Source organism: Macaca thibetana, chromosome 2, assembly GCF_024542745.1.
Source record: "Macaca thibetana thibetana isolate TM-01 chromosome 2, ASM2454274v1, whole genome shotgun sequence".
Lineage (NCBI taxonomy): Eukaryota > Metazoa > Chordata > Mammalia > Primates > Cercopithecidae > Macaca > Macaca thibetana.
In genome coordinates this window covers 93,186,472-93,206,902 of record NC_065579.1, presented here as the reverse complement: position 1 = coordinate 93,206,902, position 20,431 = coordinate 93,186,472, and the positions used below count along the sequence as shown (strand labels likewise).

The window sequence follows — 20,431 nt, the reverse complement described above, 5'->3', positions numbered from 1 at the left end:
CCTGGGGACATTATTCACCCAGAGCTGGCACTGCCCCTCTGTTCCTGAATTTGGTTTTTTTTTTTTTTTTTTTTTTTCTTTTTTGACTGCTCCTTATGGAGCAGGGCTAACCCATAGAGTAGCCCTGTTCCCGAGTTTGTGAAGAGAAGCTGCCTTTTCAGACCCACCCAGGCAGAGCCAGTAGCTAGCCCTCACTGTGTCCATAGTGCAGCCTGCCAGGCCAGCAGCAAACTAACTGTGCTGGCCCAGAAGCCTCTGCTCCATTTTGACATGAGTCAAATGTAAGTCAGTATAACGATCCGAACTTTCCAAACTTTCCTGTCCAACACATGAAAGGTCAGAAAGGTTAGGCAATTGGTCTGAGGTCACCCAGTCACCTAGGTCACTGACAGATTCCAAAGCTTAGGTTCTTTCCCACTCCCCACCCAGGAGTAAGGAATTCTTAGTTCCCAGCTGCAGAGAAGTGCCAAAAGCGAAACCCAGGATGGTATGGGTCCACTCTGTTCAGTAAGCATGAACAAAATTAGAACTGGTTAGCCAGCTCGGGGTCGGAGGTAGGCCCCGAGGTTTGAAGCAGGAGTAAAAGAGGGGCTAATGCTAAATCCCAGTTAGCTAAATGCTAAGTCTGCCCTTGGGATTAACTTTCAGACCTGGCCCCAGGAAGGCATGCTTAGGGATCTTGGGTCACAGGGAGCTGAGGTTAGTCCTATTCTCTTATTCCTACCCAGAGACGAAAAGGGCTGGGGCCCTTTTTGTGGGTTCCTCCCAAATACGGACTTTCCCCTCTACCTCATCCCATCCCACAAAACCCACAATCTCAGAGCTGTGCAGAAGGAACCAGAAGCTTCCCCTTCTCACCATGACCCCTTAGAGACTCTTGGTTTGCCATGCTCTCCACAGAGGCAATATATTTCACTGATCTAAAAGGCAATGCTTTGGCTAAAAACACAACCTCTTTTTGAAAATGAGAACTTGTCTGGGTATTGGAGTTTCACTAAGAATTCTAGGTGTTTCTGACTGCATTTGAGGGCTATTTTTGGTTTCTCTGGAAAACTACAAGACTTACGAACATGTTTGGGGCCCAGAATTACCTGGCCAATGCCTGAGCAGTTCCAACTATCCCCTAAAAAAATGGCATTTCCTGAATTCAGAAATACTACCACGACTTCTACTATCAGTTAACATTGATGAAATTACTGTAGTGTGAAAGGGACTGTTCCAAACTCTCCCACTTCTTATCACATTTAGTCCCGTGTGGAATTCTGTCAATTTTACAAACAGGAAGCCTGAGGCTTATCCAGGTGGGGACACCTGCCAAGGCTTCCACAGATAGCACAGGGCAGAGCCTAGCATCAACCTCACTGCCTGATGCTGCCTGACTCCCAAGCTACATAACCCAAAGAGTCAAACCAGAGCAGGCCTCCTTGGCAGCGAGTATAGGGGTGGGTAGGAAAGAGGAAGCTGAGATCCAGGGGCTCTGTACAAAGGCTTTGGGTCAGGTGCACAGGTTATGAAGGGTTCCTCCCTGACTCTGTTTCAAGGCTCACCTTCTGAGTCTTCAAAGAACTTACTGTGGTCATGTTTCCTTCTCTTGCAAGCTCATGCACAGCTAGAATTTGGCAGGCATCAATATTGCTTTCATCTTTTTCTAGGATTCTGAAGGAAGAAGAGGAGGCACATGAATTGAGGGTATTGATAGGCAAGGCTGGGATGGTGAGTTGGCAACTTCTGATTGTCTTTGAATATCCATTCTCCCCTCTTCTTTTAATAATAGAACTCCCAAATTAGCCAGACATAAGCTGCTCAGAATAAAGATGACATTTCCCAGCCTCTCTTTGCAGCTTACATTTGGCCATGTAACAAAGGTCTGACCTACAGGATAGAAGTGCAAGTGAGGGGTGTGCTGTCCAGTTGTGCCCCACCAGCATGCCTTCCCTCCTGCCTACTGTCTGGAATGTAGACCATGTGAGCATTATCCTAGGAATAGCAGAGCAACAAGACAGAGGGGCTTGGGACTCCCCAGAGTTAAGCTGTTATCCCAGCCCTGAGCCACCAACAACTTTACCTGGAGGAAGAATAACCTTTTATGTTATTTAAGTTGTGTATCTGAGGGTCTTTGCCACAGAAACGTATTCATAACCCAACTAGCCAGACATGACCACGGTGCCAGACTCTGGAGGTGGCCAGAAAGGTACTTGGGGGGCAGTCACTTTAAGATGGAAAAGGAACCTGGGTTTCAATTCTGTCCCATTGTGAAGCTATAGCTTCTGACCATACTATGAGGTTTTCGATATTCTATTTCTTTATAGAAAGATTCTTTCCCATTTTTCAGCCTGTCAGGGAATGACTTTCTGCTTAATAGTAGATTCGTCTAATTCACACACTAAATTCCAACATGATTAGGCACAATCAGCACTGAAAAAGTTCTAACCATTTCTGATGCTTCTGAGAGCACTGTAAACCTCATACATTTGAGAATTAACAAAAACTGCAACATACTTTGAAAAACTTATAGACCAAAGAAGAATCTGAATAGATATTAGAAAATTCTTGGAGCCAAATGATATAGAAAAATATTACATATCCAAATGGGTAGACTCTGCAAAAATGGTACCTTGAGGGACACCCACAGACTTCAATGCTTATATTCTAAAGTAAAATTGGTAGAATGGTTGAGACAGGCATCCAAATTAAGAGTCAGAAAACAGGCCAGGCATGGTAGCTTATACCTGTAATCCTAGCATTTTGGGATTCTGGGGTGGGAGGATTGCTTAAGGCCAGGTGTTCAAGACCAGCCTGGCAACACAGTGAGATCCTATCTCTACAAATTAAAAAATAAAACCGAAAACTAAAATTAAAAAAAAAAAAGAGAATACAATAGCAGAATACCTTGGAAAAAAGTAGTTGGTAGGAAATAATAAAGTTAAGAACAGAAATTAGGCTGGGTGTGGTGACTCACACCCATAACCCCAGGACTTTTGGAAGCAGAGGCAAGAAGATTGTTTGAGCCCAGGAGTTTGACAGCTGCTTGGGCAACATTAAAAAAAAAAAAAAAAAAAAAACTTATAAAAAGAAATAGCTGGGTATTGTGGTGCTTGCCTGTAGTCCTAGCTTCTTGAGAGGCTGAGATGGGAGGATCACTTGAGCCCAGAGGTTCAAGGCAGAAGTGAACTATGATTATGCCACTGCACTCCAGCCTAGGCAACAGAGCAAGACATTCCCCCCCCCGCAAAAAAAGGGGGGGCAGAAATTAATAAATTAGAATACACAAAGAATATAATATAGAACTTATAATACAAAATTTCTATTTTATTACAATATAATAGAAAGGAGCTACAAAACTCAAAGCTGGTTCTTTAAAAAGGCTAATAAGAGAGGCAGACTTTTAATATTAATGAAGAAAAGAAAGAAAAAATATATTAGGGATGAAAACAGAAACACACCTTTATAGAGCAGAGTTTTAAAAATCTGAGGGGCCGGGAGCAGTGGCTCACGCCTGTAATCCCAACACTTTGGGAGGCCAAGGCGGGCGGATCACGAGGTCAGGAGATTGAGACCATCCTGGCTAACATGGTGAAACCCCGTCTATACTAAAAAATACAAAAAAATTAGCCAGGCGAGGTGGCGGGCGCCTGTAGTCCCAGCTACTCAGGAGGCTGAGGCAAGAGAATGGTGTGAACCCGGAGGCGGAGCTTGCAGTGAGCCGAGATCGCACCACTGCACTCCAGCCTGGGCGACAGAGCGAGACTTCGTCTCCAAAAAAAAAAAAAAAAAATCTGAGGGAATTCTATGAATCCCACTAACTAGGAAAGCTTCCATGAGGGAACACGCTGGGGGGCACTGGATTCAATCTGTTGGCCCCAAACACTGTCTCCCTTCACATGGGCACAGCAGGGCCAGGGCCGGGGAGGCCACAAACACCCACATATGGCTTCAGCCAGGTGCTTCCAGGTGAGCTGCTGGCCTGAGACCTAGCCTCCAAAGCAAGCTCCTACGAAGGCCAGGTCTACACTGTGAGAAAGGGAAGCTGAGGTCCACACAGGCATTAGCAGCTTGTGTGTGGCGCCTGTGGGCTGGGCAGGATAGAGACATGTTTGATTTGCCACCAGCACCTCTCTATAAGATTCAAGTTCCAGCCATCAGCTGAGGAATTAGGATTCTTCCCAAGGGAAGGAAGAAGTTTGATTATATGCTTTTTTTTTTAGACCTGTGCTATATATTTCCCTATAATTCAGTTACAAGTCATAGTGATAACTCATGGGCCATTAACTCCTACTGGGAAAAAAATGAAGATGATACATTTTAGAATTATTGTGATAAAAATAAAGTGTTAGAGTTTATTTTTATTTATTATTATTATTTTTTGAGACAGGGTCTTATTCTGTCACCCAGGCTGGAGTGCAGTGACACAATCACAGCTCACTGCAGCTTCAACCTTCCTGGGCTCAAGTGATTCTCCCACCTCAGCCTCCCTAGTAGCTGGGACTTCAGGTGCACACCACAATGCCCAGCTGATTTTATTTTTTTATTTTCTGTAGAGACAAGGTCTCACTATGTTGCCCAGGCTGGTCTTGAACTTTTGGGCTCAAGCAATCCTTCTGCCACAGCCTCCCAAAGTGTTAGGATTACAGGGATGAGCCCACTGTGCCCATTAGAGTTTAAAGAGACATTTTTTTTTTTGGCTTGCCAAAAGCCTTGCATCAAATATCCTCCCAAAAGCCGTTTTCATTTTTCTTCACAATGCTTCCAGATCACTCTACACTTGGTATCTGGTTTCTACACGCCCAATAACTCCTGAAATCTGCTCTCTGGTTTATGTACCCAGTCTGCTGCTAAAACACTTCTCTCAAAGTCACCAGTGACTTTTTTCCCCTAAAGTTTTTATTAAGGTATACCATACTCATAGTTTAAAAAAAAACTTAATAATGAAATATATTCTAGTCTTCTTCTCCTGCAGTCTTCACAGCCACTGCTTTCTACCCTGGAACTCTTGCTTTAGTTCTTTCGATGGGTCCTTCCCTGCCTCTTGTTGTTTAACAAGCCTTTACCCTCTATTTCTTGATTTAGCCATCACAGGCCACAACTCCTAGCCTCATGTTATGATGTGTATTTCGTTTGCTTGCACACCCGTCCCCCGTCTCCTCCTCATCCCAATTTGGCCATAGCACAATTCCCAGTTCCTCTATGCGCGATATTTACCTTTCCGCCTTGTTTTCCTGCCTCACCATCTTATAAGATGGTAACATACGTGTTAGCACCCTTGTCTTGGAAAGAAAGGAAGCTGCACGGTTGGGCAGTAACTCACCTATGTCCCATTTCTACTGTCTGCTCCCAGTCCTGCCGAGCTAAGAACAGCTGCATCTTCAGGACGAGGGCTGGCAGGAAGCTCCCTGAAGTCACAGTGATCTGGTTCACCACCTCCAGGGCCTCTGAGTAGTTCTGCTGCATCATGAAGTACATTGCCTGTTGGGAGCCAGACAGAAGAGCCTCCGTGAAGGGAGTGCCCATGAAGGGAGTTTGTTGGAGGGGGGTTGTCTCAGTGTCTCCATGAAAACAGGAACAGAACCTGACACATGGGCACTGCGGGTCCTCTCAGCTGGGCCAGTAGCCCCTCAAAGTCCCTGGGAGAAAGAGTGACATATCAAGGTTTACAACAGTCTTGGGTTCTTGGACAGGATGAACAGGGGCTTTGGGGACATAGCTAAGTCCCAAGCTTGGGAAACATAGCAGGCCTGGGATAGGGCAAGCCCATGTGAGGTTACCCTGAAGGCGAGAGGTGAGGTCACTGGGCACTTTCCACTTCCATAAATTTTCCATTCATTTCCCATTCACTTTTCTGTATTGCATCACTGAAATTGCTTGCCAAGGCCCAGTTTAGCAATTCTGAGTCAGTTAGGGTTTTCTGGCAACTACTTCTATCATAGCAAGGTTGTGGAGTTTTTTTGTTGTTGTTCTGTCAAGGCCTATTGGGCTGCGGTCATGGCCCCTGCAGGCAAACACCAGCCACTAGGTTCTCCTCAAACAGTCACGACACAGGTGCCCTAAGGGCCAGGGGGCAATGCTTCTAAAAGACTTGAAATTGGACTCTGAAAGGAGGGCTTCCCTCAGACCTACAGTAACCCCCATTAAGAGACTTGTCATTAAAAACAAGAGGATTATTCTGTATAATGAAGATTTTTGTATAAATGTGTTCACTGAAAAACTTTAAGTTCATAACCAGAAACAATCCCAATATCCAAACAATAGGGGACCGGGTTGGTAAATTACATTATGCCTATACAATAGAAGACTGGCTTTACATCTATGTTCAAACTGACATTTTGAATATTACACAAAGACAATATTACATGAAGAAAAACAAAGTAAATGACAATATGCCCTAGGGTGAAAACTACATTATATACCAACACTGTGACCCACCCCCCTACCATCAGGAGCAGGAGAGTTGGTGACTGATGGCTCTCAATGGAGCCTCCCTCCAGGGATCACCCATGGTTGAAGGGAGCTGCTTTGTCCCAGGTCACACCTGTCCCTGGGGCAGCCCACCTCCAGTGTCAGGGCACTGACGGGGAGCTCACTGAAGGGGCTTCCCAGCTCCAGAGTTCCTCACAGAGTTGGCTGCGGCCTTTGCTGTGACTGTTCACAGCCAGCCTTCTCTTTCCACAGATGCTGGCCCCAAGGGTGCTCTGTGATAAGCTGGCTCACAATAATCTCCATCGCTTTCTGCCACCCAGAAAGCCAACCTAACACACACCCTGGACCCAAGTATAGAAAGAAGACTAGAAGACATTGCCCTAAAATACTAACACTTGTCTTGGAGCGGTAAGACTAAGCCTGCCATTTTAATTCATCTGTTGACTTTTTTTAGGCTTCTGTTTTCTTAAATAAGTACATACTCTTTTATAATAAAAAATATACAAACAGAAGAAAATATGAGGACATTTTTTCTCTCAAAGATTAATTCCATGAGGCTCACAAGAGAAAAAAGAAACAAGATCAGAAAATACAGAACATATAAAATATATACCTCCCTTTTCTTACGGCACACTAAATGAATTTAACAGGTAGAAAGAGGTGAAATGGGAAGGTCAAAATAAAAGAAGGGAGAAAGGCATTGAGTGAAACTAACACAGAGGCAGACAGAAAGCCTGAGATGGTCAAGGAAGGACAGACCTTCAGATAGTGACCCTGAGAAGACCCCCATGCAAATGAGACAGAAACTCAGATCAACCAGGAAGAATTTGAGAAGTAGAGTGGACCTTGGACTGCTGTGTAACCCTGGGTTGGCTGCTGAACCTCTCTGGGCCTCTGCTCTTCATCTACCAGATGAGGCATCTGGAGACTGAGGTTTTGGCCTGGGGGTACCTGGTGGGTCTCTGGTTCCAGTGGCCTGGCCAGGAATACTTCTACCTCTCCCTTTCCCACTGCCCACCTTTCCCATCAGCCCCAGCACATCTTTGGTGTCCTGAATTCCTTGTTCCAGGTACTCAATGGCTTTCTTCGCAGTGTGGGGCTTGTCTGAGGTGAGGTCCACCCAGCCTCTGAGCACATAGGCCTGGATGAGAACAAGATGAAAGATGAAGTCCTTGGTTCCGCACAGCTTCAACCCAGCCTGCACATGATCCACCCTTTGCCACCCAACACCCTGAGGCCCCGCCAGGCACAGCCCCATGCAGATCTCAGGGCAGCCGGTTCTTTCTCATGGCCAGGTCTCCCATTGTTGCTTTGTCTGGAAATGCCCTGGACAGCACCCCTCCCACTCCCAACCAAACCCCTGCACCTGATGTCCATTACCACTCGGTACAACTCAGCCTCAGAGGCCCCTGCTTAGGAGACCTCCTTCCCTGTACCTTTACAGCTCTCCATAACCCTTACTGAGGCACACTCACCTATCCTGTCATTGCCTGTTTACACTGGGGTCAGTAGCCAACATGGGGGCCTACTCAGGGCCACTCTTGATCTCTCCACTTCTTAGGCCAGCACAAGGCCTGGCCCTGCATAGGAAGCCCAGGAATGCCCTCTGAGTGGGTGAGCAGGAGCCATTCTGAGCTCGCGGACCTCGCTGGTTCCATGTTAGCCTTCACCCAGCCTCTCCTGGCAGATGGGGAGGGCCAGGCCTGGGAAGCAGACTTGGAAGAGCCCTGCCCTAAAGCACCCCTCATGATGGCCTAGATCAGTATTTCTCTGTTATATTTCTATTTCTCTTTTTCTATTATCTGTCCTAAGGAGTCTCTTTAGATACTGTTTCCTAATTAATCCCTTCCCCTGCAAGAAATGTTAATGCCTCAGATATACCATATCTGTGTATTGTGTACTATATATATGTGTGTGTATTTTATACATAAAGAATAAGATTTTTTTCATCTTCTCCCCCAGGGACCATGTCTACACCCTTTGAAAATTGATATCAGCCCTGCTGAGAAGGCATGGTCTAGACTGAGGCTTCAAATTCCATATTAGTGCAGATATACAGTATATGGGCTGTACTGCATGAGCCACCATTCAGTTCCAGCAGAGCACTATAGGAAGGGAATGGCCCAGTGTGACCAGCTCATCTGGGTCCTCAAAAGAACCAGTAAGTCTGGACTAGCCTGGGCAACATGGCAAGACCCAGTCTCTACAAAAAATGTAAAAACCAGCTGGATGTGCTGGCACACACTTATGGTCCCAGCTACTTGGGAGGCTGAGGTGGGAGGACTGCTTGTGCCTGGGAGGCTGAGGCTGCAGTGAGGTCTCAAAAAAAAATTTCTTAAGAATATGGTGCAAGCCATAGAAAATCTATCTAGAAACCAGACTCTATGGACAAACGCCAATGAGTAACCTCTGCTAAGCCCAGAGACAACATACTTGGGGCAACTGTGAGACCCAGTATTTCGTCAGTGCCTGGGTGTGGCTCTCCCCCAGTTTCAGGGCCCTTTGTGGGAGTAAGGGCCACCCTGCTATTATGTGTTTGGATGCTGCTTTCTTCGCCTGTTGTCCCCATGGTGTGGTGAGTACCTCTTTGAAGCCTCTAGAGATCTTCAGCATGCGGTCAATGTACTCTTTGGCCTTGTCATGGTGGCCTATGAGCCAGAGGAAGACACCAGCATAGTACAGGGCAGTCCCACTGACTGTCTTGCGTATTTCCTTCAGGCTGTACTCAAGCTCCTGAATTGCTTCTCGGTCTGTAAATCCAAGAGCGAAGGAAGAGGGAGAGTTAGGATGCAGAAGTCTGCCTAGTTCTGCAGGGGCCACCAAGAGCCCAGAGAACTACCTCTGGGTCTCTCTCACACACTATGGATCTCCTTCAACATATGCAGCACACCGCGTGCAGTCCAAGGCCTAGAAACCAGCAGTACCTGCCCTTGAGATGCCGCAGGGGCTGCCCCGGCCTGGACTCAGGTGTGCTCTCTGAGATTATCTTTTCTGTGCCCAGCAGTGTGCTGAGCAGGCAGACCAAACCAAAATCCTTAGCCTCAGGCCCACAACTTATTATGAGTGGGGAAATAGTAGTCTGTAGTCACTCTTGGACCCTCTCCCTGACTCTAGAGGGGTGGAGATTAGGGGTAGAATTATATATATTAGCTGGTTTTTCTGACAAGATCTTGGCAAAGAAGAAGGGTGTTTCCCCAACTCTTGGGATCTGGAGCATGGACCCCTCCCACTGTCATGGGTTCTGCCTGCTTCCACTCAGTTGGATCCAGGCATGGCGTCTTCTCCCAGACCTCCAAGGGGAGACGAGCAGCAGTCACTTCTCACTGGTTAACAGCATCTGCCCAGCCACCAGGGCACACACCTCCTTTGGCAGCCCTTGAGGGACTGTGTATCTCTGGGGCAGGGCTTTCTTTCCCCTGGTGGGTCAGGCCTGGCTGAGCATGGTGGCACTCACCAATGATTTCACATCTTTTGTGAGCATAAATGAGGGCCATGGTGGAGCACAGGGACACGTCTGGGTGATGCCTGATGCTTTCCAGGTCACTGATGGCATCCTGGATGTGCTCTGCAAAGACAGTCCACATAGTTATACTCTCAAGCTCCAGGATTAGAGGACATGAGACTCTGTAGCTGACCCAACGGCTCAGCACTACCTGCCTTTGCCCAGAGTCAGAGGACTAACTGGTCTGAAAGGTCCCCAGTGACCCAAGCTCCCTGAAGACTGGGGCTCTGGGAAAGAGCTGCTGGTAACATGGTCCAGGCTGTTGGGGGCTGGAAATCTTGGACTTGAAAGGTGTACCTGTGAGTACTTGTGGGGATATGTGTGAGGCTGCAATCATTAGCTGCGTCAGTTCTGAAGAAGGACTTCAGGCAGGGCTTTCCCAGCTAGTGCTCAAGAGCCACTGATTACATTTATCCCTCCATGTCCTCAGATACTGGCCATGGGCCATTCGGCCAGTCCTCAGCCCAGGACCACCTTCTGAATGTCAGCGCATCTGCACCTGCATGGGCCCCACTCCTTTCCCTGTACCTGTACCATACCCACCTGTCCTCACACCTACCTCTTCCTCCTCCTTTGCCTGCATTACCAGTTCTCAGCTTCCAGGCCTGGAATTACTTCAAGAATCATGCAGCTATCTCTCCAATCACTCATTTTACAGAGAGGGAACCCGAGGTGCAGAGCAGGGATAGTGAGCGCTCCGAGGTCTCAAAAGTCAACTAGATATGGATTACGTAGGCTTCTGTGGATTCCCGTGGGAATCCAGCCGCTGAGTATGAAACTGTTTTTATGGGACCATAACTAGGATACAAGGAGGCATCCAGGTGGAGCCAGAGTGTTAGGGCCGGGCTAGTGCCTGGGGTCACAAGACCAACACTGCCAAGTCCTTACCTTCTTTGAGGACTCCATAAGCTTTAAAGAACTTCAACACAGGGTCATTGCTGAATTTTTCCAGGCCCACAGCTGCAGTCTGCTGCACATGGTGGAAGTACTTTTCCTGGCTATAGTAAATGATCCCAGCCTGTATGAAGGAAGACATAGCTGCATTAGCCCAGTCCCTTCTCTGTCTCTGTTCTGTCCCAGATGGGATGAGACCTGCTCCCTTCCCTATCCCCTGCTCCTCCTCAGTTCTGCAAAGGGAAGGGAAAGAGGAAACATTCAGGCCTCATTCTGTCCTCTAACAGCCCTGGGAGCAGCTCCATGTAGTTTCTCCAGGAAAGAGTTTGGAGGTGTTTGGGGGATTACCAACAGATTCTGGTTCAACTATGACGGGGAATGCAACCCAGGCTTTGTCTTAGGAAGGGAATAAGGGGGAAAAATGAGGACACATAATAAGAAAAATTATACCAATTGTAGTTACAAGTTATTGTGGGCTTCATATCCACTATCCTGTACACAGCCCTCTCAGTATCTTTCACAGCTAAGGAAGCTTAAGCCCACGGACTATAGCTTGACAAAGGGGCTGAGATTTTAAAGTTAAGTTTCACTTCCCCTAAGGTTTGTGAGTGCTAGGTTGGGAACAGATGTGGTTGGACTGTAAACAGCCTCGTGGGCCATATGAAAGAGCCCAAACACCATCCTAAGGGTAACAGAAAGCAGAATGGTTTTAAGGCGAGGGATGTTTTCAGAGGTACATTTTTGCAACAACCGCTCTGGCTCTGGCTGCTTCTGTGTGTGGGGAGTGTGTGCTGTGGTGGCAGCAGGGACTACTGCTGCTGAAGAGAGCCAGAGCAGAGAAACCAGATGGGAAAGGAGGCTGTTGCAGGCGCTCAGGGGGAGAGATGGTGCTGGTTCTGGGCTAGAAGATAAAAAGATAAAAAGAAAACTCAGGAGACATTGAGGAGCTGGCATTTCTTGAAGACAGGATTAGAAGATGAGTATAAGGAAGAGGTATGAGTTAAGGCTAGGAGATTAAATAGTGATGCCATCAACGGGGGTGGGAGGCGCAGGCGAGAGTGAGCTGGGTGGAAGAAGGGATGATGACAAGAAAGGATAATGATAGTGATGAGATGCGCTGGTTTGGGGTAGCTAAAGAACCGGGGATGCTAATTTAGGGCTCAGGGAGCGCAGAAGCCCCGGAGAAGATGCGCTTGCCAGGAAGAATGGGGCAAGAAAGGGCAGGACCGCCTGATATATAACTGAGGACGGCGAAGGGTGGCAGGAGAGTAGCAAGGCACGAGGTCGCTGTGTCAGAGGCGGGGAGTCACGAGGGAGCGGTCGGACAGCGCCCAGGCCACGCACCATAAGGGAGGAGTCATTGCTGCTCATCTCGGGCCGCTCGCGGCTCCGAGTCCGGGTCTGGTGGGGCGGTGCGGAGCGGGATTCCCGAGGCAGGGTCGTGGGCACTCTATCACGGCGGGCGGTTGAAGGCGTTACAGTCCTTGGAAACGGAGCTGCTAGCCGGTTGCTAGGAGCGTCAGTGTCTGGAGTGGGAGGAACAAAGCGCTTCACGTCACAAGGCGCAGGAATCGAGCGCCGAGAGAGCGAGTCCGTGCTAGTGGCGCCGGGTCGGCCTGGGTAGGCGAAGCGGGAGTGGACCCGGATGCCGAGCGGAGCCGCTGCCATGGGCCTGGGCGTCAGCGCTGAGCAGCCCGCGGGCGGCGCCGAGGGCTTCCACCTGCACGGGGTGAGTCGCCGCCGCGGCGCCGGTGACCTTGGCAGGGCGCTCGCAACCCCGCGCCTGGGCCTCCGGTCGCCGGGGTCCCGGCCGGAGTGTTTTTCGCGTGGGTGGCGGGCGGTGCCCCCTGCCCGGTGGGAGCCGCCTGGGAGAGGCGGCCTCGCGGGACTCCCGGACCCTGGCCACTCTGCGGCCACGGTCGGGCCCAGCGCCCACACCAAGTGACAGCAGTGCCGGAAGCGGAGCGTTTTCCCGGTCCGGCCGCCGGGAATGGCGCTCCTCCCGGGTGAAGAATGCACCACTGCCAGTCAGGACGCACTCTTGCACTTAGCACATATTTACGCTCGCCTGCCGCGTCCGCGCTCCGTGCTGGGCCTGGGAAGAGAGTCAGCCATGCCGAGGACAGTCCCGGGGGCCGGGGTAACCTAGTGGACGCAGCTGCAGGGGAGCCCGTCGGCGCGCATCCCGCCAGTCGTAGGGTCGTAAGGGCTTCCGAGTGTAGAGGACCGGTGCAAACCAGCCACGGGATAGTGGGGAAGGGGAGGGCCAGGAGAGTGCTGCAGAATCCTCGAGGAGAGCGTTTGCAGCTGGGGAGGGTCCCAGCCTTTAGATGCCTCTACAAGGAAGTCTGGGCGAGCAGACTTCCGGAAAGTGGAGACGGAGTGGGGTTCCTAGAACGGAGTGGGCTGTGAAGGTGAGGAGAGGGGCCGCAGCCTGATGGAGATTTGTGCTTGCGGAGAGGGAAGGGCTATAATGTAGGTGAGAGGGGCTGGGGGTCTCTCACCCCGGAATGCTGCGGGGAAGAGGCGTCCCTGCACCCCCCTTTCCCTAGTGAAAGGCAGCTGGATGCAGAGATGAGTGGAGACGGGCAAGTTTGTCGGTTTGTGTGTTTCGAAGGTAAGGTCTGTTGCCAGCTAGCCACATGAGAGGGCTAAAGGAGGAGTTTCTTAACGTGAAAACCGGGCTGGCTTGGAGAACCCAGAGTTGACAGGATTTGTGCTTGGTAATGGGCTTTCTTACAGTGAGGCACCAAACAGCAAGTGTTGACAGTGGAATGCATCCAGCCAGGAGCGTCTTCCAACAGGTTTGATTAAAGGCAAAGGAACTCAGGATATTGGCAAGAGGAGGGGTAGGGCGATGATGGGAGCTTCGAAGATGGGAGGAACCTGCCTGATGGAGAGGGACAAATCGGAGAGGGACCAGGGATCAGAGGCTGTCATCACAAAAACATAGTTTTGAGCTCCTACTCTGGCAGGCAGAATTCTAAGGCTCTAGAGATAAAGCAGTGAACAGAACAAACATGGTCCCTGTTCTCCTGGAACTGACATTTGGAATGCTGGTAGGGAAAGAAGGGAAATGAAAAAAATACATGGTAGGTGGTAATTACTAGTGATAAAAATAAAGCAGGTTAAGGGGATACAGAATAGTGAGTGGGTGCTGTTATTGATAGAGTGGTCAGGAACGGCCTCTTCTCAAGTCACATTAGAACAGATGCTTCTGAAGGAAGTAAAGAGTGGACAATACAGATATTTAGGGGAATAGTAGTAGTCCAGGCAGAAGGACCAGCTTGTGCAGAGTCCCCGAGGTATGTTGTGCTTGTGTGTTTGAGGAAATGCCAGGTGATGCTGGTGTGCTTGGGTGGTGTGGCCAGTGTGAGGAGGAGACCAGAGCAGACCACGTAGGACCTTGCCTGTTGTCCTGAAGATTTAAGATTGTATTCTGAGATGTAGAACCATCAGGAGGTTTTAAGTGGAGGAGTGACATGACCTACTTACATTTAACAACATTGAAGAACAGCTGTGCTGCATTCTAGAAATATTGGCACCTCGCTGTGTGCCTAACACTTTGGAGAAGTCACTGCCCTCAGTGAGCTTAGAGTAGTGGCAGATTCACCAGGAAACAGCTGTTAGGAGAGGGCAGTGGTTGGGGGAGGGCTCTGGGTTGGATTTCCTGGGGTCAAATTGCTGAATTACTGAGTACTTGGTCTCATCTGTCATTTGAGGTTATTAAAAAGGTTAAATGATACAAAAAGCAGGTGAGGTGGTACCATCCCCTGGCACTCAGCCGACCAGCCCTTAGTAAGTATAAGCTGTGATCACTGTGAGTTCCATTAGGTTCCCTGATTGGGAAGGATAGGGTGGAAGCATTAGGAAAAGCAGCACTAAAGGGCCATGGGGCAGGCTGGGATGGGAGCCCCTGAGGGAGCTGGATAGCAGGCAGTGGTTTCTGAAGGGGGAGCAATACAGTGGGCAGCAGCATAGATTATTTCAGCTGCGGAGCCATAGTGAGTGGTGACGAGGCCCCAGGTGAGAAAAGTGGAGTGTAGCCAAGCAGAGGACAAAGCCATAGGAGAGGGTGGGTGGAGGTACTGGGTGGGTCAAGGAGCCCAGGCCTGGGGCCTGAGTCTCTGGACCTCATTAATGATGGAGAGCAGCTGACATGCAATGCTGGGGAGTGGGGAGGGGAATAGGCAGGCACCTGACATGGAGTGGTTTGGAAGTGGCCGTGATCAGGTAGGGGCACTGTCCCCAAGCTGTTCCTGAATAACTGTCCTGTGGTTTTCAAAAGATCCCCTCACTCCAAGGGTTAGAGGGCAGGGCCCAGAGCTCCCCTGCAGTGGGGCCTGGGAGCAGCTTGCCTACTGGGCCAGGCCAAGTAGGGCCAGATCTGATTTCTGGGCTGCACTCACTCCCTTTGGAAGCCATGGCAGCTTCTGGAGGTGATAAGGAGGGGCCCAGTTGGTGATGCTGCCAGAAGGGAGTCCTAATTTCAGGGGCAAACTGGCCTTAATCTCAGCGATTTGTTCTCAGCCTAGTCTTCACGAGCTGTCCTTCAGGTTGGGGAATCCAAAACTGGAGGGGCTGGTGTGTAGCAGGAGCCATAGGGCCTTTCCCATGAGGAGGCAGCAAGAGCCTAAGTCCTGTGCCCTCTGAGCTGGGTCTGGCTGGTGTCTACACCAACAGGTCATCAAATGCCTATAGCCAAAAGCCAGAGGGTGTGGGTCCATCTTCGGGTCTAGGGCCTTGGGACAAAGCCTGCATTGTTTAAGCCAGGCTCTGTAAATGGAGCTTTTGGGATGGATTTCTGCTGCAGCCTGCAAGGCCTGGTGGTTGTGCTTTTGGAGACAGCAGCAGTGAGCTGGGGAGTTCAGGGAGGGGCAGGGAGCACCCTGGGACTGGGAATGCTTCCTGGAGGAGGTGTCCTGCACAGGCATGGAGGCTACACTATGAGGCTGGTAGGGTAGCTGAGCCAGTGGGAGGCTCCTCAGTCCAGAGCCAGGGTGTGGGGATTGGCACTGCCCACTCACTGGGCTCCCTGGCTCAGGCCCAGTTCTACCCCTGGGGTCTGCTCCTCTGCCAGTGGCTTTCATTACCTGCTGGACTGAGCCTGGGTCTCCCACCCCAGAGGCTGGGGACCCCTGGGATCTGGCTGCAAGCTGCCTTTCCCACTCCTCTTTCTGGGCACAGCCCTGGGTATATCCCTTCTGAGGCCTGCCCACTTCCACTGCACATCAGGGCCCTCCCTTCTTGTCCAGTCTAAACCTTTCTGGTAAATCCTTTTGGCTTTCCAGCCAACCCTAGCCCAGCCCTCTAGAGCAGCATTCCCACAGGCCTGGGCCAGCCTGTCTCCATACTGCCTCCTGGGAGCCCCTAACGATGTCCTGGGCCATAAGCCATTTCTGAAAGCATCTATGGATCATAATCAGGAAGGAGCCATTTTCCTAAGAGGAAAATTTTTGCTCAGGAAGGTAGCAAGAGACCATGGAGTGAACCTTGAGAATGCCCAGAACAGTTCACGCCAGGCATGTGTTCTGGCTGGCACACCGGGAGTGCTGATGGTTCCTGAAATTGGGGAGAGGGCTACTTGGAGAGTCCCAGGGTTGGCGCAGTGACTGTGGCCTTTGCTGTGGGACAGGTGCAGGAGAACTCCCCAGCCCAGCAGGCGGGCCTGGAGCCCTATTTTGACTTCATCATCACCATTGGGCACTCGAGGCTGGTGAGGTTCCCCAACCCTGCCTCTGCTTTGCTTGCTTGTGTGTGTTTGTGTGTCTCCATCTGTCCCACAGGCCCCAGTCTACCCTTTCCTCCCTTTTTTTCTAAAGGGAGTCCCAGCCCTGTCTCCCCTTCTGCCAGGGTTGTACTTAGAGCCTGACTGGGGCCCTGCCCAGTGCTCAGCTTCTGAGCTCTCTGGGGTGGACAGAGGACAGATGGCCTCTTGGAGGTGGCCACAGGCCCATGGGACCTGCCTCCTGGGCGTGAGGGATATGAGGGCCCTGGCCAAGGGGCAGCTCAGAGTGGGGCAGCACTGGAATGCTGTGGATCCCAGAGGCTTTTTGCTTGCTTTTTCTGGCAGGCTGAGGAAGGTTTGGCAGTGCTTGGGGGAGGTAGGGGTCCCAGTGGCTACAGGCTTAACCCTGGTCTGTGAACCTGGCCCATCCACTACCTTGGCCCATCCCCACAGTGACCCTGCTGGGGGCTGCTGCCCACTAAGGCCCTTGCCCCATCTCAGGCCCAGACTTATCTGAGGGTCCTAGCCTGGGCATGGGGTGGCCTTGGAGTCAGCCCCGCTGCCCCCACAGAACAAGGAGAATGACACACTGAAGGCACTACTGAAAGCCAATGTGGAGAAGCCCGTGAAGCTGGAGGTGTTCAATATGAAGACCATGAGGGTGCGCGAGGTGGAGGTGGTGCCCAGCAACATGTGGGGCGGCCAGGGCCTACTGGGTGCCAGCGTGCGCTTCTGCAGCTTCCGCAGGGCCAGTGAGCAGGTGTGGCATGTGCTGGTGAGTGTGGGGTATGGTAGGGCAGGGTGTGTCGGAAGGATGAGTTCACTGGGGCAGGTCTGGATGTGGGCGGGGTGTGAGGGTGGGACATGCAGGAGTGGGGCGGGAGCCTTGGAGCCGTGGTCAGGGAAGACAGAGGGCAGGATGTGGTCTCATTCCAGTGTCCCAGAGAGGGCAGCTCATTACTACCTGAACAGTGTACCTTGCTTCCCGTTAGCCATGACTCAGCACTTTCTTACCTTCTATACCTAGGTTACTTAATTTGAAAGGCAGAAATACCATCTACTGGCATGGTGGTTGGACTGCTGGAATGCTGCTGCTTTTATTATTTTGTGTCCCTCTGTGTGTGTGTGTGTGCGCGCACACACAGAGCCATGTGTTGCATGACAACATTTCAGTCAACCACAGACTGCATATAAAATATTGATTCCATAAGATTGTAATACCATATTTTTACTGTACCTGTTCTATGCCTGAATGTTTAGCCACACAGATACTTGTGTTACAGTTGTCTACAGTACTCAGAACAATAACATGCTGTGCAGGTTTGTAGCCTAGGAGCAATAGGCCACACCATATACTCTAGGTGTGTAATAGGCTATGTGTAAGTTAAGTTCACTGTATTATGTTTGCACAACAATGAAATCAACTAACAATGCATTTCTCAGAATGTATCTCTGTCAATAAGCAACGTGACTGTAAATATACTGTTTTTTTCTGGTGTATTGTTATATGATTAATCGATATCTTAACGAACCTCAGTGACCAAGCTGTCGTAGATGTTAGTCTGTCCACAGACACACGTGCACACCCAACACCTGTGCTCATTGATGGTATCTAAGTTCTTGAATGCTCAGTCCTGTAGCCTGGTGGAAGGAGGGTGCTCTGAACTAGAAGTTGGCTGGTTTGTTTTCTAGCCACTTATTTTTCTCACTGACTTCTTGGGAGAGCCTGGCCTTCTTGCAGCCTTCTTTAATCTGCCCATGAGGGAAAGGGGACTGATGATGCAAATTCCTTTGCATTTCCCAGGGAGATGGGGAGTGGTGAAACTTCCCAAGGGAGAAAGGAATCCTTATTTGTACCCAGTTTTGCTCATTGTCCTCACCTCCAACCCCTAGGGGTCTTTAGGCACATGCTTGCAGCAGAGGCAGCAATGTAGTGGGGTACCTCCTGTAGCCAAGGTGTGCTTTTCTTCTTTTCATATATTTATTTTTCTCAGTAACCCTATCGTTAGATACTGTGTATCTTGCTTTTAATTGTGGGGAAACTGAGGCTAGGAGAGGTTCAATAATGTGTTTTCAGTCATATAGCTGGGCATCTGGAGCCAGAAGTTGAGCCCAGGGTCAGCTTCCAGAGCCTGGTGCTGAGCCTTACCATGGTATTGCCCTCTGCTGGACAGGCTGTAGACCTGGGGGAGGTAGGGGAATGGAGGGGTGAAAAGAGGGAGTATGGGCTTGAAGCCCTGCTTAGGGACAGAGGACAAGTGTCCCACTCACTACCTGAAAAGGCAGTTCCCCCTGCCCTTTCCCATCCCCCAACCACACCTCTAGTAGCATGGCCAGTGGCTTGCGGTTCTTTCTCCAGGATGTGGAACCATCTTCACCTGCTGCCCTTGCCGGTCTGCGCCCCTACACAGACTATGTGGTTGGTTCGGACCAGATCCTCCAGGAGGTGAGGAACCTGTAGCTTGCCCCTCCCTAGACCCTCTGGATGTGGTGTGAAGAGAAGGGTGCTGTCCATGAGAAGTGTCTGGTTTTGTTGAGGCTTTAGCCCTGGAAGCAGGCCTCAGGTGCTATGCGTTTCTCACAGTCAGAGGACTTCTTTACGCTCATCGAGTCTCATGAGGGGAAGCCCTTGAAGCTGATGGTGTATAACTCCGAGTCAGACTCCTGCCGGGAGGTGACTGTAACTCCCAATGCAGCCTGGGGTGGAGAGGGCAGGTACTTCATGGGGTTGGAGGGCTGCAGGGCCAGGTGGGTGGGGCGTGACCATTGGGCATGGACCTCAGAGTTCTATGGTGGAGATGGAGGAGGGTTGGGCCCTTGTCCCAGGGATCCTGAGGCTGACCAGTGTTTCAGAAGTACTCTTTTCAGTCCCCTTATTGCTGGTAGTAGGTGGGGATAGCAAAGGTAGGGAGGGCCATGGGACAAGCCCCTGAATTGAATGTTTCTGGCCTTCGGCAGTCTGGGATGTGGCATTGGCTACGGGTATCTACACCGGATCCCAACTCAGCCCCCCAGCTACCACAAGAAGCCACCTGGCACCCCACCACCTTGTGCTCCACCACCTGATGCCCCACTGCATGATGCCCTACCACCTGGACCCACCCTCGAGGACTCTCCTTCCCTGGAGACAGGTTCCAGGCAGAGTGACTACATGGAGGTATGTGGGGAGAATCCATCAACTGGGAAGAGAGAAGACTCTAGAGGCTGCCCTTGGGGAGCCATCAGCAACCCTCAGGGGCCTGTGGGGCCTTTGTGATCTGAGAGGCCCATCTACTTCTGGGACCCAGTGGGACTAGGCAAGCCATGCCTGGAGCAGTGAAACTCACTTTTGGCTTTCCTGCCCCTTGGGTCTAGAAGTGAGGGTGGAGGTGAAGCCCAAGTTGTCATCTTCATTTCATGAGCGGGAAACTGAGGCTCAGAGATGGGTGCTTGCTGTGCCTGTGAGTTGTGGCAAAACTGGACAAAGGGCTGGGCCTCCAGAGCCACAGTTGGGATGGTTGTCTGGCCAAGTCTGCAGGGAAGTGCTGGCCCTGCCTTCACAGCTGATGAGTGGGTCCTCTGAGAGCACCTTTGGGCACTGGGCTGGTGCCTGGGGTCTGGGCCAGGGAATATTCAAGGATGTTCTCCAGGTACGCCTGAATTCAAGGAAGGCCCTGTCTTCTTGTGAGTCATTGATGGGGCAAAGGGAATGTGTCAGGGCCAGGTGGGCACCTGGGATTCCTCATCTGAGTGGAAAGAGTGCTCCCTCTCAGTGCCAACACTGCAGGGGAGGCCAGGACAGGCCCCTCAGGCCTGACTTCCTATCACCAATATAAGAAGGGGTGGCTTATTAAGGCCATTTCCTTCAGGCAGAGCAGTGCTCCTGGGACAAGATTAGACTGCAAAATTCTTCA

General features: G+C 50.7%; 2 protein-coding genes across 4 annotated transcripts in view; one reads left to right on the top strand and one right to left on the bottom strand.

Moving 5' to 3' along the window:
• TTC21A (tetratricopeptide repeat domain 21A) overlaps positions 1-12,296 on the bottom strand; it is a 31,394-nt gene extending 19,098 nt beyond the window's left edge. For both annotated transcript variants that reach the window (XM_050778358.1, XM_050778359.1), the window contains exons 1-7: positions 12,155-12,296; positions 10,805-10,934; positions 9,869-9,979; positions 8,998-9,164; positions 7,433-7,555; positions 5,306-5,463; positions 1,572-1,656 (exon numbers count right to left, since the gene is read on the bottom strand). In XM_050778358.1, coding sequence (XP_050634315.1) covers positions 1,572-1,656; positions 5,306-5,463; positions 7,433-7,555; positions 8,998-9,164; positions 9,869-9,979; positions 10,805-10,934; positions 12,155-12,181 — 801 coding nt within the window. In that variant the 5' untranslated portion in view covers positions 12,182-12,296. The remainder of the gene's footprint in view (positions 1-1,571; positions 1,657-5,305; positions 5,464-7,432; positions 7,556-8,997; positions 9,165-9,868; positions 9,980-10,804; positions 10,935-12,154) is intronic.
• The window catches only part of GORASP1 (golgi reassembly stacking protein 1), a 59,297-nt gene that overhangs the window by 35,683 nt on the left and 3,183 nt on the right, over positions 1-20,431 (top strand). The window contains exons 2-7 of one of the 2 annotated variants that reach the window (XM_050778370.1): positions 12,376-12,539; positions 16,446-16,526; positions 17,110-17,313; positions 18,898-18,984; positions 19,123-19,253; positions 19,497-19,695. In XM_050778370.1, the coding sequence (XP_050634327.1) occupies positions 12,456-12,539; positions 16,446-16,526; positions 17,110-17,313; positions 18,898-18,984; positions 19,123-19,253; positions 19,497-19,695 (786 nt within the window). In that variant the 5' untranslated portion in view covers positions 12,376-12,455. Of the gene's footprint in view, positions 1-12,337; positions 12,540-16,445; positions 16,527-17,109; positions 17,314-18,897; positions 18,985-19,122; positions 19,254-19,496; positions 19,696-20,431 lie in introns of those variants that run through there. The other variant, XM_050778371.1, reaches the window with a different exon arrangement.